Source organism: Podarcis tiliguerta, assembly GCF_965153285.1.
Source record: "Podarcis tiliguerta genome assembly, chromosome: 12".
NCBI classification, from domain to species: Eukaryota; Metazoa; Chordata; class Lepidosauria; order Squamata; family Lacertidae; genus Podarcis; species Podarcis tiliguerta.
In genome coordinates, this window is record NC_139545.1 from 45,222,572 (window position 1) to 45,244,403 (window position 21,832).

Genomic DNA, 21,832 nt, shown 5'->3' on the forward strand with positions numbered 1-21,832 from the left:
TTCCTTGGGGAGCCCTCCTCCACTCTAAGTAGCCTTTGTTGTTGATAATAATCCCCTCTCCTTCTTGATTTTCTTGCCTTTGATTGTGCTGAAGCCATCTTCGTTATAATACAACAGTTGCTTTCTTTCCCCGCTTGACGCAAAAGCTTCTTTGGGTTTACGCCTTTCGCGAGCTCCCAGGCCATTTTCCTCTTACCTTAGTGCATCAATTAGTGCAGTTATACATATTTGATTATTTTAATCTCTCCCGTGGAGCCATTCTCTGCTTGCAAACATTTAATCAGTTCTGTTGCCACTCTGATTTATGCCCCATTCTGTCAACATCGGATTCGTGGCGATCCTGAGCAAGAGAATTCTAATTAGGGATGACATAAGGTGGCTATTCTTGCGTGAAGAGGGATGTAAAATGTGGTGCACTGCTATTTTTGAACCCCCCACTGACGTGAAGAGAGCTGAACCAACATAAGAGCAAATTTGCCTGAGAGAGAGAGTCCTTTTCTCCCTATGAGCCCACTCCCTGTGAGGTTCATTAGGATCTCTAGGCCTCAGGATCAGGCCTTGTCTTAGGCTCTGCTTCCAGGGCAAGGAGCCCTGCTTTTTTTTAGTTTTTATTTGTACTTTTCAAGTTTATACATTTCATTCGTTTTACAATCAATTTAACATTTCAAAGTTTGACTTCCTTCCCCCTCTTTCTGCGGTTCCTTAAATTTGTTTTTTAATATCTTCCGCGTATCCAAATTCATTTAATTTGCTCGTTTAATTATCTACTTGAAATATATACTCTTGTGAAATTGCAGGTTATTCCAATAATCTTGCCAATGCTTTTATCTGTTTGTAATTTATCTGTATTTATTCAATAAACCATTTCCATTCTTTTATAAAAAAGTTTGTTACCTTGGTTTCTTATTCTTCCGGTAAGTTTTGCCATTTCTGCATATTCCAGAAGTTTTTGTATCCATTCTTTCTTTCCACTTGGGGGCAAGTAGCATTCTTGCTGCTGTAGTAGCATACATGAATAAATTTCTATACAATTTAGGTATAATTCCCAAAAGAAAAGCTTCTGGGTTTTTTAAAATGAAAGTTATTTTGAACATCCTTTTCAATTCCCCCACACTGCTGCCCCCATGCCACCCTGGCAATTCCACTCTCCGCTCACACTTCCTGCCCCTTGCTGCTACCCTGCATGGATGGCACAAGCCATAACCAGCACTGGCATACTCCAGGAAGCAAATGAGCTGCAGGTGCCTACCTCTTCCTGTCACCTGCTCAACTCCTCCCCAGGATGCAGCTGGAGGGAGGAGAGGGAGAGCTGGCTGTCAAACTTCACATGGATCTTCCATCTGCAAGTTTTTTTCTGCACACACCGCCCAAAGCAGCAGGCCTTTCTCTCTTTTTTCATATCCTCAGCAGAGGATATGCGGTTGCTATGGAAAAGTACATCACAAAAGAAAGCCTGGAATGTCTGGTGGAATGTCACCTAATGCAAAATAGTGACTTTCTTAAGATGGATGTTGATTTAGTGGAATCTAGGGTGGCAACTGCAATTTTAAAAGACAGGTTTCCTGGAGTTCTGGGCAGATGAGTTGGTGGCAATGTAAAATGCTGACAGAAGTGTGATGTGATGGTTTGGGTTCACTTCAAAGAGAGTGCCACAGAAATAAGCATAATGGGCATGGGTGGCGCTGTGGGTTAAACCACAGAGCCTAGGATTTGCTGATCAGAAGGTCGGCAGTTCGAATCCCCACTACGGGGTGAGCTCCTGTTGTTCGGTCCCTGCTCCTATCAACCTAGCAGTTTGAAAGCACGTCAAAGTGCAAGTAGATAAATAGGTACCGCTCCGGCGGGAAGGTAAACGGCGTTTCTGTGCACTGCTCTGGTTCGCCAGAAGCAGCTTAGTCATGCTGCCCACATGACCCAGAAGCTGTACGCTGGCTCCCTCGGCCAATAAAGTGAGATGAGCGTCGCAACCCCAGAGTCAGTCACAACTGGCCCTAACGGTCAAGGGTCCCTTTACCTTTACCAAAGGGTAATGGCATTATGGACAGGTTTTAGACTGCCATTCTAAGCATACCGATGTAGAAAGTGATGTCTGCCGACTGGCTTCAATAACATGAATTGGGAGAGGTCCGTTTTCTCCTGCATACCCCAATATAGCATCCCTTTCTCTTTTTTCAATATCCTTGGCAGAGGATGGTCTAATGAAGACCATAAAGTCACTATAGGAAAGGACGGCACAAATATAGCCTAGAATGAAACTACCTTGGCTTTGAGAAAAGTTCAGTTGAGCTCTATTCCAGAAACAATAAAATGAATAAAATAATCAAGAGCGGGGCTGGAAGTTCAGCGTGATTAGAAAACATACACACACACACGTTTGATTGATTTGTTAAATGGAAAACAAACAAAAAAGAATAGCAAATTATTGCCTACCAGCTAGATATGAACCAGCACTGAAAATTACATGAAATTGTACCTCATGAATAATTCACAAGGATGACTTTAATCTATCATTATTTCCAGCTCTCTCTTTTTACCGAACAACTTGTTCGCGTCAGTCATCACCATTAGAGGAAGGGGGAAATGGGGGGAAACAGATCTGTGTTCCCCAACCTGATGCCCTATAGATGCTTTGGTAACTACAGCTCACGTCAGTCCCTTTGCTAGCCATCTTCATATGGTAGCCATCTTTAAATATCTAAAGGGCTGTCACATGGAGACACAAATAGGATTGGGTGGCTAACTTAATTCTGCCATTTCAGATTTCTGTCAATTTGTCCCAAAGCCTCATCCCTTCCAGAGAAGAAACTGAGAGTTCCCTTACCCACCCTAGCAGAAAGGTCTAACAAAAATATTTGGTTTAATGAAGGTGCACTGTAGTTCACTGCATACATTTATTTATATATTTTTCCTGGGGCACATGAGCTTCCTTGTTTCATGGATCTCTTAATCAGGCAAAACAAGCAGGTAGCAAAATTTCATCTTTCAGAGAGAGAGCAAATTAGGTTACATGGGACTGATAACATTTGCATTGCTGATAATGGGTTATTTACAAGGCTGAAATCATTTGCATTGCTGATAAGAGTCTATTTGCAAAGCTGCCTTACAAGTAACGGAAAACATTTGCAATTTACAAAACTATTCGCTAGCGTATTAGAGACCGATTAGGGTTTTAAGGAAGGGTTCAGTTGAGGCCAAATGCCTAAAGAAAAAGGAACTTACCCCTCAAAGTGATTTTCAGCTTCAGATGATCTTAGGATTGCTTTAACAACCAGTTGTCATCATATGAGAAATGGTTCCTTGAAAGCTGAGGCTTAGAGCCCAGCCTGATTAGCCACTCCACATAATTCACAACTGCCCCCCCCCCAAACAATAAGGGGAAAGTCCATTTATCAAGAACATACTTTTTATGCATTCCACTTTCAGTACTCCAGTTATCTGTGGTCCCCCAGATGTTCAGCTCCCATCAGCCCTAGCCAGCCAGCATGACCAATGGGATGATAGGAGTTGTAGTCCAACAACTTTTGGAGACCCACAGGTGAGCCACTCCTGAGCTTTAAAATCCCAGATAGAAGCTGGCAAAGACACTGGTGTCTTAGATGCTGGAGTTTTGCTTCCAGTTGTATATCTAAGTTGTCAGGAATCTAAATGACCCAGGTAAGGCCTTGCCTCTTTTAGTTTATTTATCTTCTGGAAGGTCTCCTCTTACTTCTCCCTCCCCCCCCCCAATTTAACTTGACCCCAGAGCGGGAAGAAGGTAGATTGGGATCTACTGATAGATCTCTGGGAGATTTGCAGTAGATCCAATGGTTTTTTTCAAATATCGAAATACTGCCCCTCAAGAGGACAAACTTAGATTCACAAAAAGTTTAGAGGTATGTGTAGCCCTGCATAACCCCCCCCTCCCCCGGAAAAAGCACTGAGTAGATCACCAAGATTTCTGACTCCCAGTTGTTTAACCACCACCACCACTACCACTACAACAACAAAACAGCCTCCTCGCCATCTTCACCTTCTAAATTAGGCGGCTGAAATGAAGAAATCTTGAGGGGGGAGAAACCAGGAGGGGATTTTCATGAGGCAGGAAACTCACTTCTGGTACTGAAAACAAATTTCTGGACTGGGCATGAGCTAGAGCATGGGTAGGCAAACTAAGGCCCGGGGGCTAGATCCCTCCCAATCGCCTTCAAAATCCGACACGTGGACGATCCAGGAATCGGTGTGTTTTTACATGAGTAGAATGTGTCCTTTTATTTAAAATGCATCTCTGGGTTATTTGTGGGGCCTGCATGGTGTTTTTACATGAGTAGAATGTGTGCTTTTATTTAAAATGCATCTCTGTTTTATTTGTGAGGCATAGTAATTCGTTCATATATATTTTTCCCAAAATATAGTCCGCTGTCCGCCCCCAAGGTCTGATGGACAGTGGACCTGCCCCCTGCTGAAAAAGGTTGCTGACCCCTGAGCTAGAGGAACCCTGTTCCTCAATTGTATTTTGCTCACTCCCAGACATTAATTTGCGCCTGGCACTCCAGCGTTAGTGATATGTCATGGTTTGGCTTAGCATTACATGCAAACTGGGTTTTTATGTCCCTTCTCCCCACTTTAAATTACCCCTTCGCCAGCACATGGCTGACAAAGCAACTCTTCCTCCTTATTCTCCCCTATTACCTTGCTTCATTTCCTTTTCAAATTGAAAACTATTATAAGGGTTTAGCCCAATATTAAAACCCTCCATTTATAAATTGTTCACCCTTTATATCTAATTTCATCCAGTCTTTCCCCACTCGCCCCATCATCCACAGGAGGTGTGAGGCTTTATTTCATGCAGCGATTTGAGGGGGAAAGAAATATATTCAGAAGACTTTGTCAGACAGATGTATCAGGTGTCAAGGTTATAACAAAGGATGAAGTTCAGCTCTCCCGATTTATTTTAAATTGTGTGATTCTAGGGTCAGTGAGTCTTATAATAAGGCTTTGCAAAAATTGGGTTAAAGCAGGATAAAAACAGTAAACTGCAAGTGTGTGTGCATGTGTGTTATGATTAATTCTTTTTAATGGTTATTTAATTACTTAGAGTGACTGTAGCATTCTTCATTTGGTCTGCCAGGAAAAAAACACAACAGCAATTGTTATTACACTGCAAATCAACTCTGAATGTTTTTGCTATTTACAAATCAACAGTTTGGATCATGTTGTCACTTGGATCATGCGTCTTTCCAGATTATTTTTTTACCCATACATACAAAACATTTTAAGTGTATACCAATAACTGCCATGTACACATTTGGCAAGCAGGTGTTTCTATCAGGGACCTGGGATTGAGTATGGCCCCAGACTTCTACCACACATAGATGCAGAAGCAATCATATATGAGTGATGCACTACTAAAAATGAACTCTTACATGGTTAACATTGTACAGATTCCTTCACACCCAGAGCCTACAAATCTACCTCAAACCCTGGTTTCAGATTCTGATTATGGTGATAATGGATTTTATCTAATGGATTACAAAAAGTATGCAGATGAGGGTGACCAAAATGATCAAGGGTCTAGAAACCAAGCCTTGTGAGGAGTGGTTGAGGGAGTTGGGCAAGAGGAGATGGAGAGGAGATACTCGTAATCTGGTGAACCGGGTTCGCTTCCCCGCTCCTCCACATGAAGCTGCTGGGTGACCTTGGGCTAGTCACACTTCTCTGAAGTCTCTCAGCCTCACTTACCTCACAGAGTGTTTGTTGTGGGGGAGGACGGGAAAAGGAGATTGTTAGCCGCTTTGAGACTCCTTAAGGGGAGTGAAAGGTGGGATATCAAGTTCAAACTCTTCTTCTCCTTCTTCAGATATCTCAAGGGCAGTCACATGGAGGAGGGAGCAAGCTTGTTTCCTCCAGCTCTAGAAGGGAGGACCAGAACCACTGGGTTCAAGTTACAAGAATGGAGATTCTGACTAAACAATTGGCAGTAAGAGCTGTTCAGTGGAACAGACTCTCTTGGAAAGTGGTGGATTCTCCTTCCTTGGAGGTTAAGCAGAGGTTGGATGGCCATCTGCCATGGATGCTTATTTGAGATTCCTGAATTGCAACGGGTCGGACCGGATGACTCTCAAAGTCCCTTCCAACGCTACAATTCTATGGATCAATAAAAATGGTAGCGGAGGGATCGAGTTATAAAAGTTGGTGAGGGCTTGAAAGCATGAGCCCCATGACAAGGAACATGGGAGGTTAAAAGAAAAACCGTAAAATGTTGCAAACCATCTGAAAAAGCAAGACATAAATCTAATAAATAAATATGGCAATATGCTTCATATTGGGACAGACACATAAAGTGTGACGTTCTTAGTGCCTGCCCTGCAACCGTGGAATTCCTTTTATTCGGAGATTGCTACAGCCTGATCCTCTTTTAAGATTGTCTTGGCCTGAGCTAGCTTTTGGAGGTCACCACTACAGTCTGTTACTTGGAATGATTTAGCTGTTTGGTTAATGTTTCTCATAGCTTGATTTACAACTGACGGCTGAACTCGCTCCCCCCCGCGCAGTGTTGAAACCTACCTGGAGCCTTAAGGAATCAGAACTAGCTAGGTTTCCAAATAAATAAAAGAGAGGATAATGTTTTACGCTAGGAGGAAGAATGCTTTTATCTCTCTACAGATGGAAACACTAGTTTCCTTGCAGATGTGCTTCTGAATTTATGTTCTATTGCTACCAGCATTTTCCGTTATGCACGATTCCTTCAAAAGTATGCTGGCGATGAGCTGTTGTTAATCACTGCAGTCACTCATTAATGCTGTGGCTCGTGGTCTAATGGCCCGTGGTTTCAGTGCAGATATGAAAGGTGGCGTCAGGCCCCACATTATATATAATGAGCCAATAACCATCTGGGTTGCCAAGACTCAGTAGAGGGCAGGATAAATTTGCTCCACTGGTCCTCACCCCTTGATGCTTCTTCCTTTCCCTTTCTCCAGATCACTCATATATTTACTGTTGTAACATACCCTCCAACGTTTATCCGATGAAAATAGGGATGTCCTGTTCCATAATAATCTTTATAATAATTTTATTATTTATACCCCACCCATCTGACTGGGTTGCTTCAAACACTCAAGGCAGATTCCAGCACACATATAAAAACATAATAAAACGTGTTGTTGTTGTTTTTTTAAAAAAAAACCCTTCCCTATGCATTCGTACCTTGTTTAGCGGCCAGAATCCATTCCAGAGCCCCGGCCGCTAGCCGAAAAGGATGCAGGGCAATGCGCCGTGTCTGTGCACGTGCGCAGAGAGGTTTGTGCTTCTGCGCATGCGCGAGCGGCAAACCCGGAAGTAACCCGTTCCGGTACTTCCGGGTTTGCCGCAGACGTTCGCCGGAATGGATGCTAGACAAGGCGGGCGTTCGCAGAGGTATTACTCTACAGGTCTGCCTTCAGGTGTCTTCTAAAGGTTGAATAGTTGCTTATCTCCTTGGCTCGTGGGCCTCATAACTCCATACCCTCCAACAATTCTCCGATGAAAATAGGGATTTCCTAAGGAAAAGCAGGGCATTCTGGGATCAAATCAGAAAATGGGACGCTTTCTGTAAATCCGGAATTGTCCTTGGTAAACAGGGACACTTGGAGGTTCAGATGGAACCTGCCTAAGGTCTTAGGACAAAGGCCAGGAATTGAAGTTATTTAACCAAACAAACAATGGAGCTTATTAAAGGGCAAGTAAACTGAGTGTAGAAGGGTAGAGCTTGAGAGCAAGGGGAGATCCAGCCTTAGATTTTATTCTGCATGCACCTCTATCTGGGCGAACAACTAACAATTCAATAGCAGCTGATGGGAGACAAAACCGAGACCTGGCCGACAAGGAAGGCCTGTGTTTTCTGTACAACTTCTAAAGAAGAGCAGCTCTAAAACTCCCTTACTTTTTATTTAGTGCTTCCAGTGGCACAGAAATGAAAGCTCACATTACAAGGGATGTATGTTGCCATCATAAAAAACAAAAACCACCCTAAACCCGGCAGGCTACTATTTATCAGTACTGCAAGAGATTCTTTTATTACCTCCTTACAGGGATGTACACCTCTTGCGATGTACCGTATTTTTCGCCCTATAGGACGCACTTTTCCCCCTCCAAAAATGAAGGGGAAATGTGTGTGCGTCCTATGGGGCGAATGCAGGCTTTCGCTGAAGCCTGGAGAGCGAGAGGGGTCGGTGCGCACCGACCCCTCTCGCTCTCCAGGCTTCAGGAAGACATCTGCAAGCCTCGCATGCCCGGCGGGAGGTCCCGCCAGGCGCGCGAGGCTTGGGGTGGCAGCCTGCAGCCCGAAGCAGGGGGTGAGCTGCGGAGCCCGCCCCCTGCTTCAGGCAGATGTCCTTAAGCCTCGCACGCCCGGCAGAAGGTCCTGCCAGGCGCGCGAGGCTTGGGGCGGCAGCCTGCAGCCTGAAGGAGGGGGTGAGCTGCGGAGCCCGCCCCCTGCTTCAGGCAGATGTCCGCAAGCCTCGCACGCCCGGCAGAAGGTCCTGCCAGGCGCGCGAGGCTTGGGGCGGCAGCCTGCAGCCTGAAGGAGGGGGTGAGCTGCGGAGCCCGCCCCCTGCTTCAGGCAGATGCCCTTAAGCCTCGCACGCCCGGCAGAAGGTCCTGCCAGGCGCGCGAGGCTTGGGGCGGCAGCCTGCAGCCTGAAGGAGGGGGTGAGCTGCGGAGCCCGCCCCCTGCTTCAGGCAGATGTCCGCAAGCCTCGCACGCCCGGCAGAAGGTCCTGCCAGGCGCGCGAGGCTTGGGGCGGCAGCCTGCAGCCTGAAGGAGGGGGTGAGCTGCGGAGCCCGCCCCCTGCTTCAGGCAGATGTCCGCAAGCCTCGCACGCCCGGCAGAAGGTCCTGCCAGGCGCGCGAGGCTTGGGGCGGCAGCCTGCAGCCTGAAGGAGGGGGTGAGCTGCGGAGCCCGCCCCCTGCTTCAGGCAGATGTCCGCAAGCCTCGCACGCCCGGCAGAAGGTCCTGCCAGGCGCGCGAGGCTTGGGGCGGCAGCCTGCAGCCTGAAGGAGGGGGTGAGCTGCGGAGCCCGCCCCCTGCTTCAGGCAGATGTCCTTAAGCCTCGCACGCCCGGCAGAAGGTCCTGCCAGGCGCGCGAGGCTTGGGGCGGCAGCCTGCAGCCTGAAGGAGGGGGTGAGCTGCGGAGCCCGCCCCCTGCTTCAGGCAGATGCCCTTAAGCCTCGCACGCCCGGCAGAAGGTCCTGCCAGGCGCGCGAGGCTTGGGGCGGCAGCCTGCAGCCTGAAGGAGGGGGTGAGCTGCGGAGCCCGCCCCCTGCTTCAGGCAGATGCCCTTAAGCCTCGCACGCCCGGCAGAAGGTCCTGCCAGGCGCGCGAGGCTTGGGGCGGCAGCCTGCAGCCCGAAGCAGGGGGTGAGCTGCGGAGCCCGCCCCCTGCTTTGGGCAGATGTCCTTAAGCCTCGTGCGCCCTGCAGGAGGTCCCACCGGGCCCGCAAGGCTTGGGGCGGCATCCTGTTCTTGGGGTTGGGGTCGTGGGAAGCTCAGGCTTCCCCCGTGCCAGCCCCGGCGCCTGGGGGGGAAATAAATTTTTTCCCCTTTATTTCCCCCCCAAAAAACTAGGTGCGTCCTATGGGGCGGTGCGTCCTATGGGGCGAAAAATACGGTAGTTATTGATTTCAACAAGTAAACTTTCTGGCTGGCTTTTATCTAGGAATTAGCAGTCCGCACTGAAATGGGATCCCACATTATTCCAGTAGTGTCGAGATGCGAGATGGCTGCATATTCCAGGAGCCGTGTAATCACCCTATTAGAGCTGTCTCCACTGCCACATGAAAGCGTGGTCTTTAAGTACTCGAGCAATTACGAGTGTTAACGCTGCCAGGCGATTCTAAAAAAGACCGTCGGTGTGGTGTGGCGCAGCGTGGGGTTTTTTTTGTGTGTGTGGTTGTTTTTTGTTATTTATTTATTTTGCCTCCCTGCAGGTTTGGATGTCCGGCAGGCTCAGGTTATTGTGCTGACATCGGGTACCAAGTGCATAAATGGAGAATACCTTAACGACCAAGGGCTCGTGGTCAACGACTGCCACGCAGAGATTGTGGCGCGGAGGGCCTTCCTTCACTTCCTTTACTCGCAGCTGGAGCTTCACCTGAGGTAAAACTGCGCTTGGGTGGTTCGGTTTCGGTTTAGTATTTGTATTCCGCTTCTCCAGCAAGAGCGTCAAGCTTAAAGAGGCTCGCAATAAATCAGTAACGCTGGAGATTGGTGAACATTTCTCTCAAAATAATAATAATAATAATAACAATAATAATAATAATATCATCCCCCCAAAAAGCATAAAATAGGCAAAACCCAACAAATTCAGCAAATAATTAACAGAGTTCAGTGCAATCTCGAAATGACAACTATCGGATATTTATGCAGAGAACAAAATAGAATGAAAAAATGAGTATATGTTTGCCCGCCAAGTGAATAAAGGCTGGGCGAGCTAAAACCAGAAAAGGAAAGGTATTCTATACATATATGTATCAGGCACTGCCAATGTGGCATGATGTCATGAACTGGCAGGACTATGGGGAGGAGGAAGAGGAAGAAAAGGATCCCAGTGAGGGGTGTAACTGAGACTGGGACACACCAGGGCAAGTTGGGGATGGGGAAGGAGAGGTTGATGCAGGAAGTACTCACAGAGTGACAGAGGATGGTGAGGGGATTGGGGTCAGTGCACAGGAACCAGAGCAGCAGGACCCATCACCAGAGCCAGAGGTTGTCTCCACAAACATGGAGGACTCTGAGGCACAGGGAGCAGTGAGAGTGGCGCTCCAGTAGGCTGAGGCAAGCAAGGGCCCTCAGCCCAGCTCCCTAGCTGGCTAGGTGGGGCTGGCTAGCTCTGGGAAGAGGCTTGGAGAAGTTGAGAGTCACCTGCTTCATCAAGTCCAGATGTTGCAATCAGCACACAAAGTACAAAAGGTCAGCAGAGCTGAGTTTGCTCAACTGCCCGCGTTGATGGACCTCAGCTTTGATGCTCCAGCATCTCTGTGGGGCTGTGCTCCAGTTTGGACTTTGGACACATGGACTGACCCTGGACTAGGGGCTTGACCTACTGACTTGCCACCAGGTGGGTCAGGGGTTTAGGACATGTAGCAGTAGTGATGGCTGCAGTGCACTTCTTGGTACATCCTCGACAGCTCCTCCTGATTCTATGAGGTGCTGTTGGTCTCCTCCCACCTCTAGGGAAGAAATGGTGGGGCTTCCCTCTGGGGTCACCTGGCCTCTGCACCTGCCAGGTGTGATTCAGAGTGGCACCCTTTCCCCCACCCAGTGATGGCCTTTGATTCCCACTTCAACCATTTCCAATATGATCTTTATTCCCCTTCTGTTCCATCTGTAGATCTTCACTCCCATCTTCCTCCCTGGCGGTGGTGGTAGGGGGAATTTTGTGGCTCGCCTCAGGTACCAAAAGGTATTGGGCCAGCGCCTTGTGTATATGTTTGCAGGTTGTTGACATGCAGCCAAATAACTCTACACAAGGAGTCGGATTTAGTCGAGAGACACTTTATGCCAGCCTATTTTCTTCCAGCAGCTATTAGATTTTAATCACAAAGCCGTGTTTCACGAAGCCTCTTGGTTGTTTTTGATGAATGCTTTAAACACAGGCCTGATAATAGCAGTAAATGACCAGCGAATGAAAGACTAGCCGTCTTCTCATTACGGGCATTTTCCTCCTTCACGGCTGCTGAGTCATCCTGGGGAAGGTTATTTACGATGAAGACGCTCTCTTGTATACTGTTGATCATTAATACGTTTGTTGGGTCTTAAAAGAGCTGCCCGTTGGTGCGTGAAGCAGACAGTCACCCTGGAATCCAAACAGGATACCGTAGTGCTCCCTCTGTCTGACAATAAACGTCACAGGGCTGGAAACAAAGGGAGAATTAGCTTTTCCTAGACGTCGCTCGGTCACAAATGCCTTTCCCTCTGTAGTTTGGCCCTTCAGCCGGTTTGGCTCACCCTGAATCTAAGGGCCAAACTATGTGATATTAAATGCTTGAATGCTGCTAGTTATGTACATTGGTTATTTATATCATAGTCACAGGAAAACCTCTGGGAAAGAGGTAGATAACTTCGTTCAGCCTGAGGGCCACACTCCCTTGTGATTAAGCTTCCTGGTGAGCCAAAAGTTCAAATTAATCCCTGGGTTTTGTGAAAGAAGCTCTTCACTCTGCAAACGGGGAGGAGTCCATGTTGGGCTGTACCGGTAAATACAGTGGTACCTCTGGTTACGTACTTAATTCGTTCCGGAGGTCCGTTCTTAACCTGAAACTGTTCTTAACCTGAAGCACCACTTTAGCTAATGGGGTCTCCTGCTGCCATCCTGAAGCAAAGTTCTTAACCCGAGGCACTATTTCTGGGTTAGCGGAGTCTGTAACCTGAAGCGTATGTAACCTGAAGTGTATGTAACCCAAGGTACCACTGTATGTGAAAAATTCAGTAATTGTGGTATTTTTCTTTTTTGCATCTCTGTTCCATCTGGGCATTGATGAAATGTGGCATGTCAGTAACAGAGCAAGTGGTCATAACTTGAAAGAAAGAGAGTAAAAGCGAGAACCAGAAAGAGATCGGCCGTAACTGACACTGTCTCTTATAGTCTCTGCATTTCATTTTATTTTTTCATTTTTGGGTGTACATTAAATTATTATGTTTTCTCTGCTTAGCAGTCCCTGTGCTTGCTTTGTGTTAAGAATGGCATCCTAGTCCCTGAAGACAGAAGTGCAATCACTGTATCTTAAGCTCCGTATTGATCTAGCTCCACAGCACATTCGGTTACGTTATTATGTTATTTGGATCGATGATACATTCCTTTTGTGTAGCAAATTCTCAGAGCAACACAAAACCCTGTTCATAACAACTTCTACATATGGCTCTCTCTCACACACACTCGATTTAACCAGGAGCCGATGCCTCTGCTCTATTGAACTACACACACAAATACACACAAATGCTGCCTACCCCCAGTACCTTCTGAGTTGAAATGACTGCAAAGCTAAGTTCCCTTCCCTTCCACAACACGGTAATCCTTTTTATGCCTTGTTCACACATGATGTTGATCGGGCCTTTGGGGTTTAGCTCAAAAATAGTGGGGCATGTTTCAGAATAAAGTTGAACAGAATTTCTACTCATAGTGAAAGGGTGGCAAAAGTGTCTCAAGGCTGTCCCTCCCCTTCCTCTTGCCCACATCCTTCTAATTTCTCTTCAGGTAGTATTTTCAAAATAAGCACAATTAATTTATGGAACTCACTGCCGCAAGACAGAGTCATTTGTGGCTCCAAGCATTTGTGGTTTTCAGATAAATATATGGAGACCACCTTCAGATTCAGAGGCAAATTGAGTATACCACTGCTTTCATACATGTCTAACGAAACATACCTATATTAATTTATGTAAATATTATGCAAATATGTGCTCACTTTTGGTGACACGTTTCCTCTTTTTGAGCGATAACTGTATAAGTGACCATTCTAAAGGCTAGGCACGAAAATGGGGAGGCATCTGTCTTTTCTCATAAAGCAGGGCGGCCTTATTTTAACAACTTACTATTTATATGCCACCCATCTGACTGGGTCTCCCTAGACAATCTGGGCAACTTCCAACAAATTAAAACATTAAGCAGAGTAAAACATCAAACATTAAAAACTTCCCTAAACAGGGCTGCCTTCAGATGTCAGATAGTTGTTTATTTCTTTGACATCTGACGGGTGAGTGTTCCACAGGGCAGGCGCCACTACTAAGAAGGCCCTCTGTCTGGTTCCCTGTAACCTTATTTCTCGCAGTGAGGGAACTGCCAGAAGGCCCTCAGAGCTGAATTTTGGTGTCCGGGCTGAACAGCGGGAGTGGGGACACTCCTTCAAGTTTACAGGGCTGAAGGATGTTGACAAAATGAAACACAGCAATGAACACTAGGCCATCTCTGCCCATTGACATGAGGTAACATGTTCAGGGGTTCTGAGTGGTATTGCCCAATACTTTAGCATCAGTTGACAAAGCAAGGTTTTCTTTATTTTCACCTTTCAGGAGTAAACAGTGGGTGGGAGGAAATACTACAGGGAGGAAGCTGTGCCATCGCTTCATTTTATCCAGGAAGATAAGTAACTATACTCCTACAGAACTGAGTCCTTCAAAACTTACCTCTCCATCCCTGCTGTTAAACACCACCAGGTTATCTCAATAGCACAGCTTAGCCTAATAATACAAGGCAATGTGTGACACTTTCATGGTCCCCCTCAGTTCCCAGTTGATTCTGCTTTGCCATTCCATCCAAATGAGGAAGGGGGGGGAGGATTTTTGCTTTAAAGCTCCTGAGTGGCAGGATTTTTCAGGTACTCGATTGTTCTGGGGGGTTTTGTGGCAGGGTGATAATGCAATTAAAGTGGTTGGGAGATTTCACAGAAGGTGGCAGGCAAATGAGAGAGCTGCAGGCGTCCACCCTCTCCTCAGGAGATCCCAGTGGCTCAGCGTTCCTGTCAAGCAGGGTAATGTGCCTGTAAATTTCACTCGACAGAAAACGCATCGTAGCATCAAAAACCGACAAAACAAGCAAAGCATGGAAGAGTGACAGCCAAACGGTTTTAACAGCAGGCAGGCTGTGGAGGAAGTAGAGGCTCGGGCTGGAAGTCAGGCTAGTCAAAAGCAAACACAAGGCGCTGCTGAGGGTTGTTGATTGTGCTTGTGGAAGAGAGAGAGAGAGAGAAATGCATTCAGAGTTAGAAGGAAAAGAGCAACCAGCCTGGGGAAAAAGAGAATGTCGGTGAAATCTATCAATGTGAGGAAAAACCTCCTAGACCAGGCATAGGCCAACTCGGCCCTCCAGATGTTTTGGAACTACAACTCCCATCATCCCTAGCTAACAGGATCAGTGGTCAGGGATGATGGGAGTTGTAGTCCCCAAACATCTGGGCCGAGTTTGCTTATGCCTGTCCTAGACAGACAGGCAAAATTCCTGTTAATCGAACCTATGAACCTGAAGTCCACTTCACATGCTAGCGTATCCCTACACCTGCTGGAAAATAAATGTGCACCACAAGGTAGATCTGCACCAGATATTTAAAGCTTGTCCTATGTACTTTTGAAGCGTGCGTCTTTTCACAAAGAATCCTGGGAGCTGTGGTTGGTTAAGGGTACTGGAAATCATAGCTCTACGAGGGGGGAAACTACAACTCCCAGCAATCTTTGGGGGGAAGGGTTGTGCTTTGAATGTATGTTGGGTGTGCCATAAACTTGTGAAAGATGGTCTGAGTCTTTATTTTGCTTTGAATGTGTTAAGAAGCCGTTCTCAGGGTCTCAGCCCACGTACCGGGAGAAATAGATTTACCAGCTATTCCTGCATAATCATTTGGTCTTAAAAAAATAAATAAAAAGAGAGAGTGTAGAAAGTAAGAAAGTTTTCCGGGCTGTGTGTGGAATTAGCATATCTAATCATAACCATACAGTGGTACCTCGGGTTAAGTACTTAAATCGTTCCAGAGGTCCGTTCTTAACCTGAAACTGTTCTTAACCTGAAGCACCACTTTAGCTAATGGGGCCTCCTGATGCCGGCACACCGCCTCCGCACGATTTCTGTTCTCATCCTGAAGCAAAGTTCTTAACCTGAGGTACTATTTCTGGGTTAGTGGAGTCTGTAACCTGAAGTGTATGTAACCTGAAGCGTATGTAACCCGAGGTACCACTGTATTTACACACACATTCTTGGTGCATGCGTGCTTGTGCTTTTCAACTTGAGGAACTGGGAATACTGCACCAAGGGTATTTCCAGAGAAGTCCAGTGTCAGTGCATAGCATCCTTCAGCAGCTACTAAGGCCCAGCAGTTGGGCAACGGTGGCAGCAGCCTCTCCTCCTCTTTGCCCACTCTCCAGCAGCTGCTATGAGCTGCCCAAGGAAGGAGGCCAGCAGCGGCGGCCATCGAGATGCAATGGGATGCTCCGTTGATGCCAAAACTGTTGCTCTGGAAAAGCTCCAGCTCATCCTCCTCCCTGAGCTCAGCAGCAGCACTGGCAGGGGAAACAGGGACATTCCTGGATCAAATCAGAATCTGGGGTGTATTTCGTAATTCTGGGACTGTCCCTAGAAAATCGGGACACTTGGATTGTATGTAACTTGAGCTGGCCAAGGCTCCCAACACAAAACGATTTGCAAAATTAGCTCATTGTATGCAAAATGTGGTTGTATAAATCTATAATAATAATAATAATAATAATAATAATAATAATAATAATAATAATTTTATTTATACACCGCCCTCCCCAGCCAGAGCCGGGCTCAGGGCGGCTAACACCAGTAAAATTACAGTAAAAACATAATGGGGGGGAACTAATTTAAAATGCAGCCTCATTTTAAAAGTAGCCCATAGATCAAAACCATAAGGGGAGGGCAACATAAGGTTCAGACTGAGTCCAAACCAAAGGCCAAGTGGAACAGTTCTGTCTTGCAGGCCCTGTGGAAAGATGTCAAGTCCTGCAGGGCCCTAGTCTCTTGCGTTCCACCAAGTCAGGGCCAGTACAGAAAAGGCCCTGGCTCTAGTTGAGACCAATCTAACCCCCTTGCGACCTGGGAACTCCAAAATGTTGTCATTTGTGGACCTTAAGGTCCTCCGTGGGGCATACCAGGAAAGGGGGTCCCATAGGTACGCAAATCTACCCTAACTTGTTTACAAGTCTCCCAACATTAGAAGTCTGAGAAAGAACTAGTTTGTTGGGCACCAAACTTCAAACCATTTCTTTTTCCCTAATCCCACTTAAATCAGTGAACAGTGATAATAACGGGATAGTTGATTTGATGGACAGAAAATTCAGAAATTCTCTAGCTCAAAAAATAAAATAAAAATCTCCTCAGCAAAAGAAGGTTGAAATAAAACCATATTGTCAAAAAGAAGTAGCAATCTTGCCATGCGCACAAAAAGTATTTAAAAAAGTGAATTAATGAAGACTCGACATGTGCCAACGTTAACAGCTTTAAATTTAAATTTTACATGTTGTATTTCCATTGATACTAGCTTTCAGAGTCAGGTTAATATTGTTTCTCCAGACTCAATCTTTGACCATAACTTAAGAAAACATAAACAGCACAATCCTCAGAAGTCGGGGCCAGTACTGAAAAGGCCCGACTAAGGTTGCATTCTGAGGTAAAGAATAGTGTGCTTGTTTTTCTAATTATAATGCTTGTGCTCCTTTTCCATTTTATAATGTTCCTTTCACACTGCGGTACAGAACTGTGGCTATTTGACCAATATTCCATCATGTCACACTAAAGTTCATTCATACCAATGAACTTTGACAATATCATTGGACAATAATGCTACTCCCTGGCCCTTTCCGCATAAGCGTGATTCTATTCCCCCATGATTCCCCCTTGAAAACCGCAGGAAAGAACTGTATGCAAATATATTGCCTCAAATTTCACCCCTTAACTTAATGTTACCAGATGTCCCCATTTCCCGGGGACAGTCCCTGGATTTGCAAATTAGTCCCAATACAAAATCCATTGAAGCTGAAAAGTGTCCCCAGATTCATTGAAAAAAATCTGGTAAACTTCCCTTAATTCCCATGATTTATTTATTTTTCTGGAATCAAATAACACAGAAATGAGTGTTAAACATGTACCAGATTCAATTCGTTTTCTGGAAGTGGCTTTTACATAATGCAAATATAATGAGGAAATGAACAGGGACATGGAATAAACTGCTGTATGAATTGATTTGATTTTAATATTTGAATTCCGCTTTTCCAGCAACAAGTATTGAGATCAAAGTGTCTCACAATAACGACAGCATTAAAAGTTAACAAACATTACAATCCCTATACTATCAGAAGCACAGTAGCATATAAATAAAAACAAAACAAAACAAAAAATCCAGTAAACAATACAATTCGGAACAAGCTCATAGCAATACAAAGTAGTTGAATGAGCCTTACCACCTGCGTATAGGATTGCAGCTTTCCAGTTAGAAAATCATAGTTAGCCGTTTTCTTAATGATAGTATTACTCACCAAATACAAACAAAAAGGCAGAATTCATTTGCTATTCCCCATCATTTTGTGGAAAAAAGACTACTCTTTTTTTCCAGCAACTGATAATTTTGTTATTTATATGCCACCTATTTGATTAGGATGCGCCAGTCACTCTGGGCGGCTCCCAACAAAATATTAAAAACACAGTAAAGCACTGAACATTTAAAAACTTCACTATTTAATAGTACTGGCACCAGTCACTCTTTTTGTTGCTGCCAAAGAGAGAGTTGAAACACACCCAGCTTTTGACTCTTCCTTCTTTGATCCTTTTCTGGATACAGAACCCATTATTTCATTATTATTATTTGAATTGATAAATAATGACAATATTCTGATAATGTATTATGATTCTGATTTTATTTTATTGTACGGCTGTTTTAAATTGTTGGACCTTTAAACTCAGACACTGTGGAGATCATACAAGCATTACCTAGAGAGATGCTGCGATACAAGGTATTATAAGGGAAGAAAATATAACAAAGAGCCTGCGAGCTATCCCATAGGGAGAGCAGAATTAGTTCTGATTCGGAATGTAACAAATGACCTGCAACCTTTCTCTATGATCCTAGCAAACGACAAGAAGACGGCGAGCGATCAATCTTCGTGCGCTTAAAAGAGGGAGGCTACAGGCTAAAAGAGAACATTCTGTTCCATCTGTACGTGAGCACTTCGCCCTGTGGAGACGCACGCCTCAACTCCCCCTATGAAATCACAACGGACTGTAAGAACTGTACTTCCCTGGTTTGGTTTCAATTCAGCTTTTCTCCCCCCCCCCCTTTTTTTTTTTCTTTCTTCCCTTAATGTTTTCCTTCTCTGTTTCTCTGTTAAGTAGATGATGGCTGACTATGAAAATGATGCAATGGTTACACCTCTCTCAATGGGCCAGTACAGAAATAATATGGGCTCCCTCTTAATAGTGGTTAAGGAACTGGGAGCCAGCTTCAGGGACAAATTTGCTCTTTGCAAGTTCTTTGCCTTCCCTGGAATAAATTTGCCATCTTAACCACCATTAAGCCGTTCATCAGCACCGGCATTAACCCCAGTTAACTAGACTTCACCCCTAACTAAGATCTGAAACAACAGTTCGAAGGAGCTTACAGATCCTAAGTCAAGGGAAACCTTTCTTTAATGCTAAGTACAGTTAATTCTGGGGAACCCTTATTAACCCTTACTAATGTTAAATGCAGTTAATTCAGCTGTTGACAAGCCTAACCAAGCCAGCTCTTGATTCTTTAACCATGGGTATCATATGTTCGTTTGTTATTAATCATTGTCATGCTACTACAAAAACACTAAACTCAGCTAAAATCACAGTACTAAAGCATAGCAAGTAAAGCAGCAGCTCATAGTCCTATATTACCATGAGAAAGCCAATATGGTGCCTCCAGATGTTGTTGGACTCTAATTCACATCACCTGTAGCTAGCTTGGACAAATTGACACACACACTGCTTTAGTTATCTATTAACATTTGTGTAACACTTTCCATACCAATCCCACATGTTGTGTGGGGTATCTGTGTATTTCTCCGTTTTTTAATTGAAAGCAGCAATAAAGGAGCCATCACTGGATCTTGGCCAAAGAGGATAATCATCCACCCCCATGTAGGGAGCAGGTTACAATTGCGCATATTATTCCCATAGTTCCTGGGACTGGGGGAAATTTTGAGTGAAGAAATGGCACTGCAACCCTGATCCAGTTCAGGTCTCCATGTGGCTGCTTTTCTACGTCTTTGAAGAAGTTGGCAAATCTGATCAAGGATCTTCCATAGAATGCGTTGTTTGGCCTTTGCACTCAACACAGAAAATGTATGTCTCGCCTCTGTCATCCCTGCCTTGGTAACCTCTGCCAAGCATTTTATGTGGGAATTCCCTTCAAAGGGACTCGGAAGCTTCAGTGGTACAGATGCTATGGACCTCTCCTTGGGAATGTGGGGAGTAAGAACCTCCGTCATGATTTCAGTTAACCACAGTTAGCCTCTGGGAAAGCCAGCCAGGATCTGAAAGCACATGGGCAGATCTGACCAGATTTGCAGCTGATGCAAAGGAATCTGGAGACAAGCAATCCGTACTCCGTTCCCTCACTCCATCAACCTTAATGGTGGTTAATGCTAAACAGGTTTCTTCTTGTATCAGGGTCCAAAACCAACATTAAGTTTTGGTTTCTGGTCCTAGTTAAACAAGAACCCTGGTTAATGTTATTCACAGTGAATGCCAGAATGCAGAAGCGGGGTGAACTAGACCTGGGAGACGTTGGTGGAGTGCATACTCCAATAATTGGCTCCAAATCTCACGAATACAATCAAGATAGAATTAGCATTACCTCTGCTCTTACCAGCTGTCAAAGCTCTAGGCCACTCCTCTGCCCTCTCTAAATTTGTGAGTGTTATATATGCCTATTCCCATATGTGCTAGTGGAATTCTGCCTGCCAAAGCCAGTAACATGATCCCAGCAAGCCCAGAGGGGACATACAGGTGTCTCTGCACTGAAGTACAGAACTGCTTTGTATTATGTTATGCAAAGTTTGTTCCAAAGTTATTTGAGCTTTGACCTGCCCCATTCTCCTCCTCCTTGTCCATTATGCCTGAAATGCCCTCTAAAACCACCTACGGCACCTTCTTTCAACTCCCTCCTCGAAACCCATCTTTTTTCCCCAGGAAGCTGCTGGCTTAGTCCTCATTCTCAGATGAATCAAAGCCAAAGTGCATTTGCTCACATTACCCCTTGTTTTGTTTTTCTTGCTTCCTCCACTCCCTCCTGTCTCGCTGTTGCTTTCCTTTTTGAGAGTTAGCTTATCAGAGGGACCTCTTTCTCCTAGTGCTTCTCTATGAGGCAGTATGTGACCTGATAGTGTATGTACATGACAACAGCAGTAGTACACTTTTTAGGTGTGTTTTTGAAACTCTTCCAATCACAGACTTTGGAAAAGATGAAGAAGTTTTTCCAAGGGGGAAACTTGATTCCTCAACTTTTCACATGAGAAAACTCAGCCAAGGTCTCCCCCTTTTTCCACCCCTTTTGCTCTCGGTTCATTTTTCTTCCATAGCCTGCATTTTGTGCTGTTCTAGACAGACCAGCAGAAGCAGGCAAATCAAGTCTGCCCTGAGGCTGCCTCTGCTGTCTTTCCCCCCCAGGCTGCTTTTTCTATCTTTTGCTAACATGTTGTCTTGCCTTGTGCCATTGACTTCCTGATAGCCCAGCTCCCGTTTTATCCCACAGTCCCGTTAGGTCTGAAACACACCATTGCATCTTCTCCGCATGTGGTCTTCTTCCTGCTTGCCTATTAACCTACAGCTGTGCTGGAGTTGTGAGGCAGACACATTTCTGTAGTGCTTCCATCGCAACAGGATCGGCACGCAGCCGCGACACATCTGGGTCATTGGGTTTGTAGGTAATCTGAGGGTGAGGCACAGAGTCAGGATTCTTCCTCCCCCAGAAGAGACCTAGCAGGGGACCACACTGCACAGAAACATGTCTCTCAAGGAAGCACACAAATAGACATGTCTGCCACAGGCTCTCTGGCATAAACAGTAGGGCTGCCCGCCTGTTGAATCAATACATTTATCAATTAAAGTTTTAGTTGGTCATTTGACATTAACCTCAGTTAATTTTGATTCAAAATAAGTTTGCTAGCAACAAAGCCCCTCAGCAAAATAGCCCCTTTTTTGGACTATTGAAAAAACATACAAGGTTACTCGTAATTTGATAAGGCTCATTGTTCATTCCATGTTACAGTACCATTTCAGAATAAAAATAGGTAAGGAGGAAAGTCTTTCCAGGTATGTATGCTAAAGGTGAATGGGACACGCTGTGATCTAAACC

At 45.3% G+C, this 21,832-nt stretch overlaps 1 protein-coding gene across 8 annotated transcripts in view; it reads left to right on the forward strand.

The window, feature by feature from the left end:
* The window catches only part of ADARB2 (adenosine deaminase RNA specific B2 (inactive)), a 358,751-nt gene that overhangs the window by 303,256 nt on the left and 33,663 nt on the right, over window positions 1–21,832 (forward strand). For all 8 annotated transcript variants that reach the window (XM_083406282.1, XM_083406284.1, XM_083406283.1 and 5 more), the window contains 2 exons: window positions 9,941–10,109; window positions 18,581–18,732. In XM_083406282.1, coding sequence (XP_083262408.1) covers window positions 9,941–10,109; window positions 18,581–18,732 — 321 coding nt within the window. The remainder of the gene's footprint in view (window positions 1–9,940; window positions 10,110–18,580; window positions 18,733–21,832) is intronic.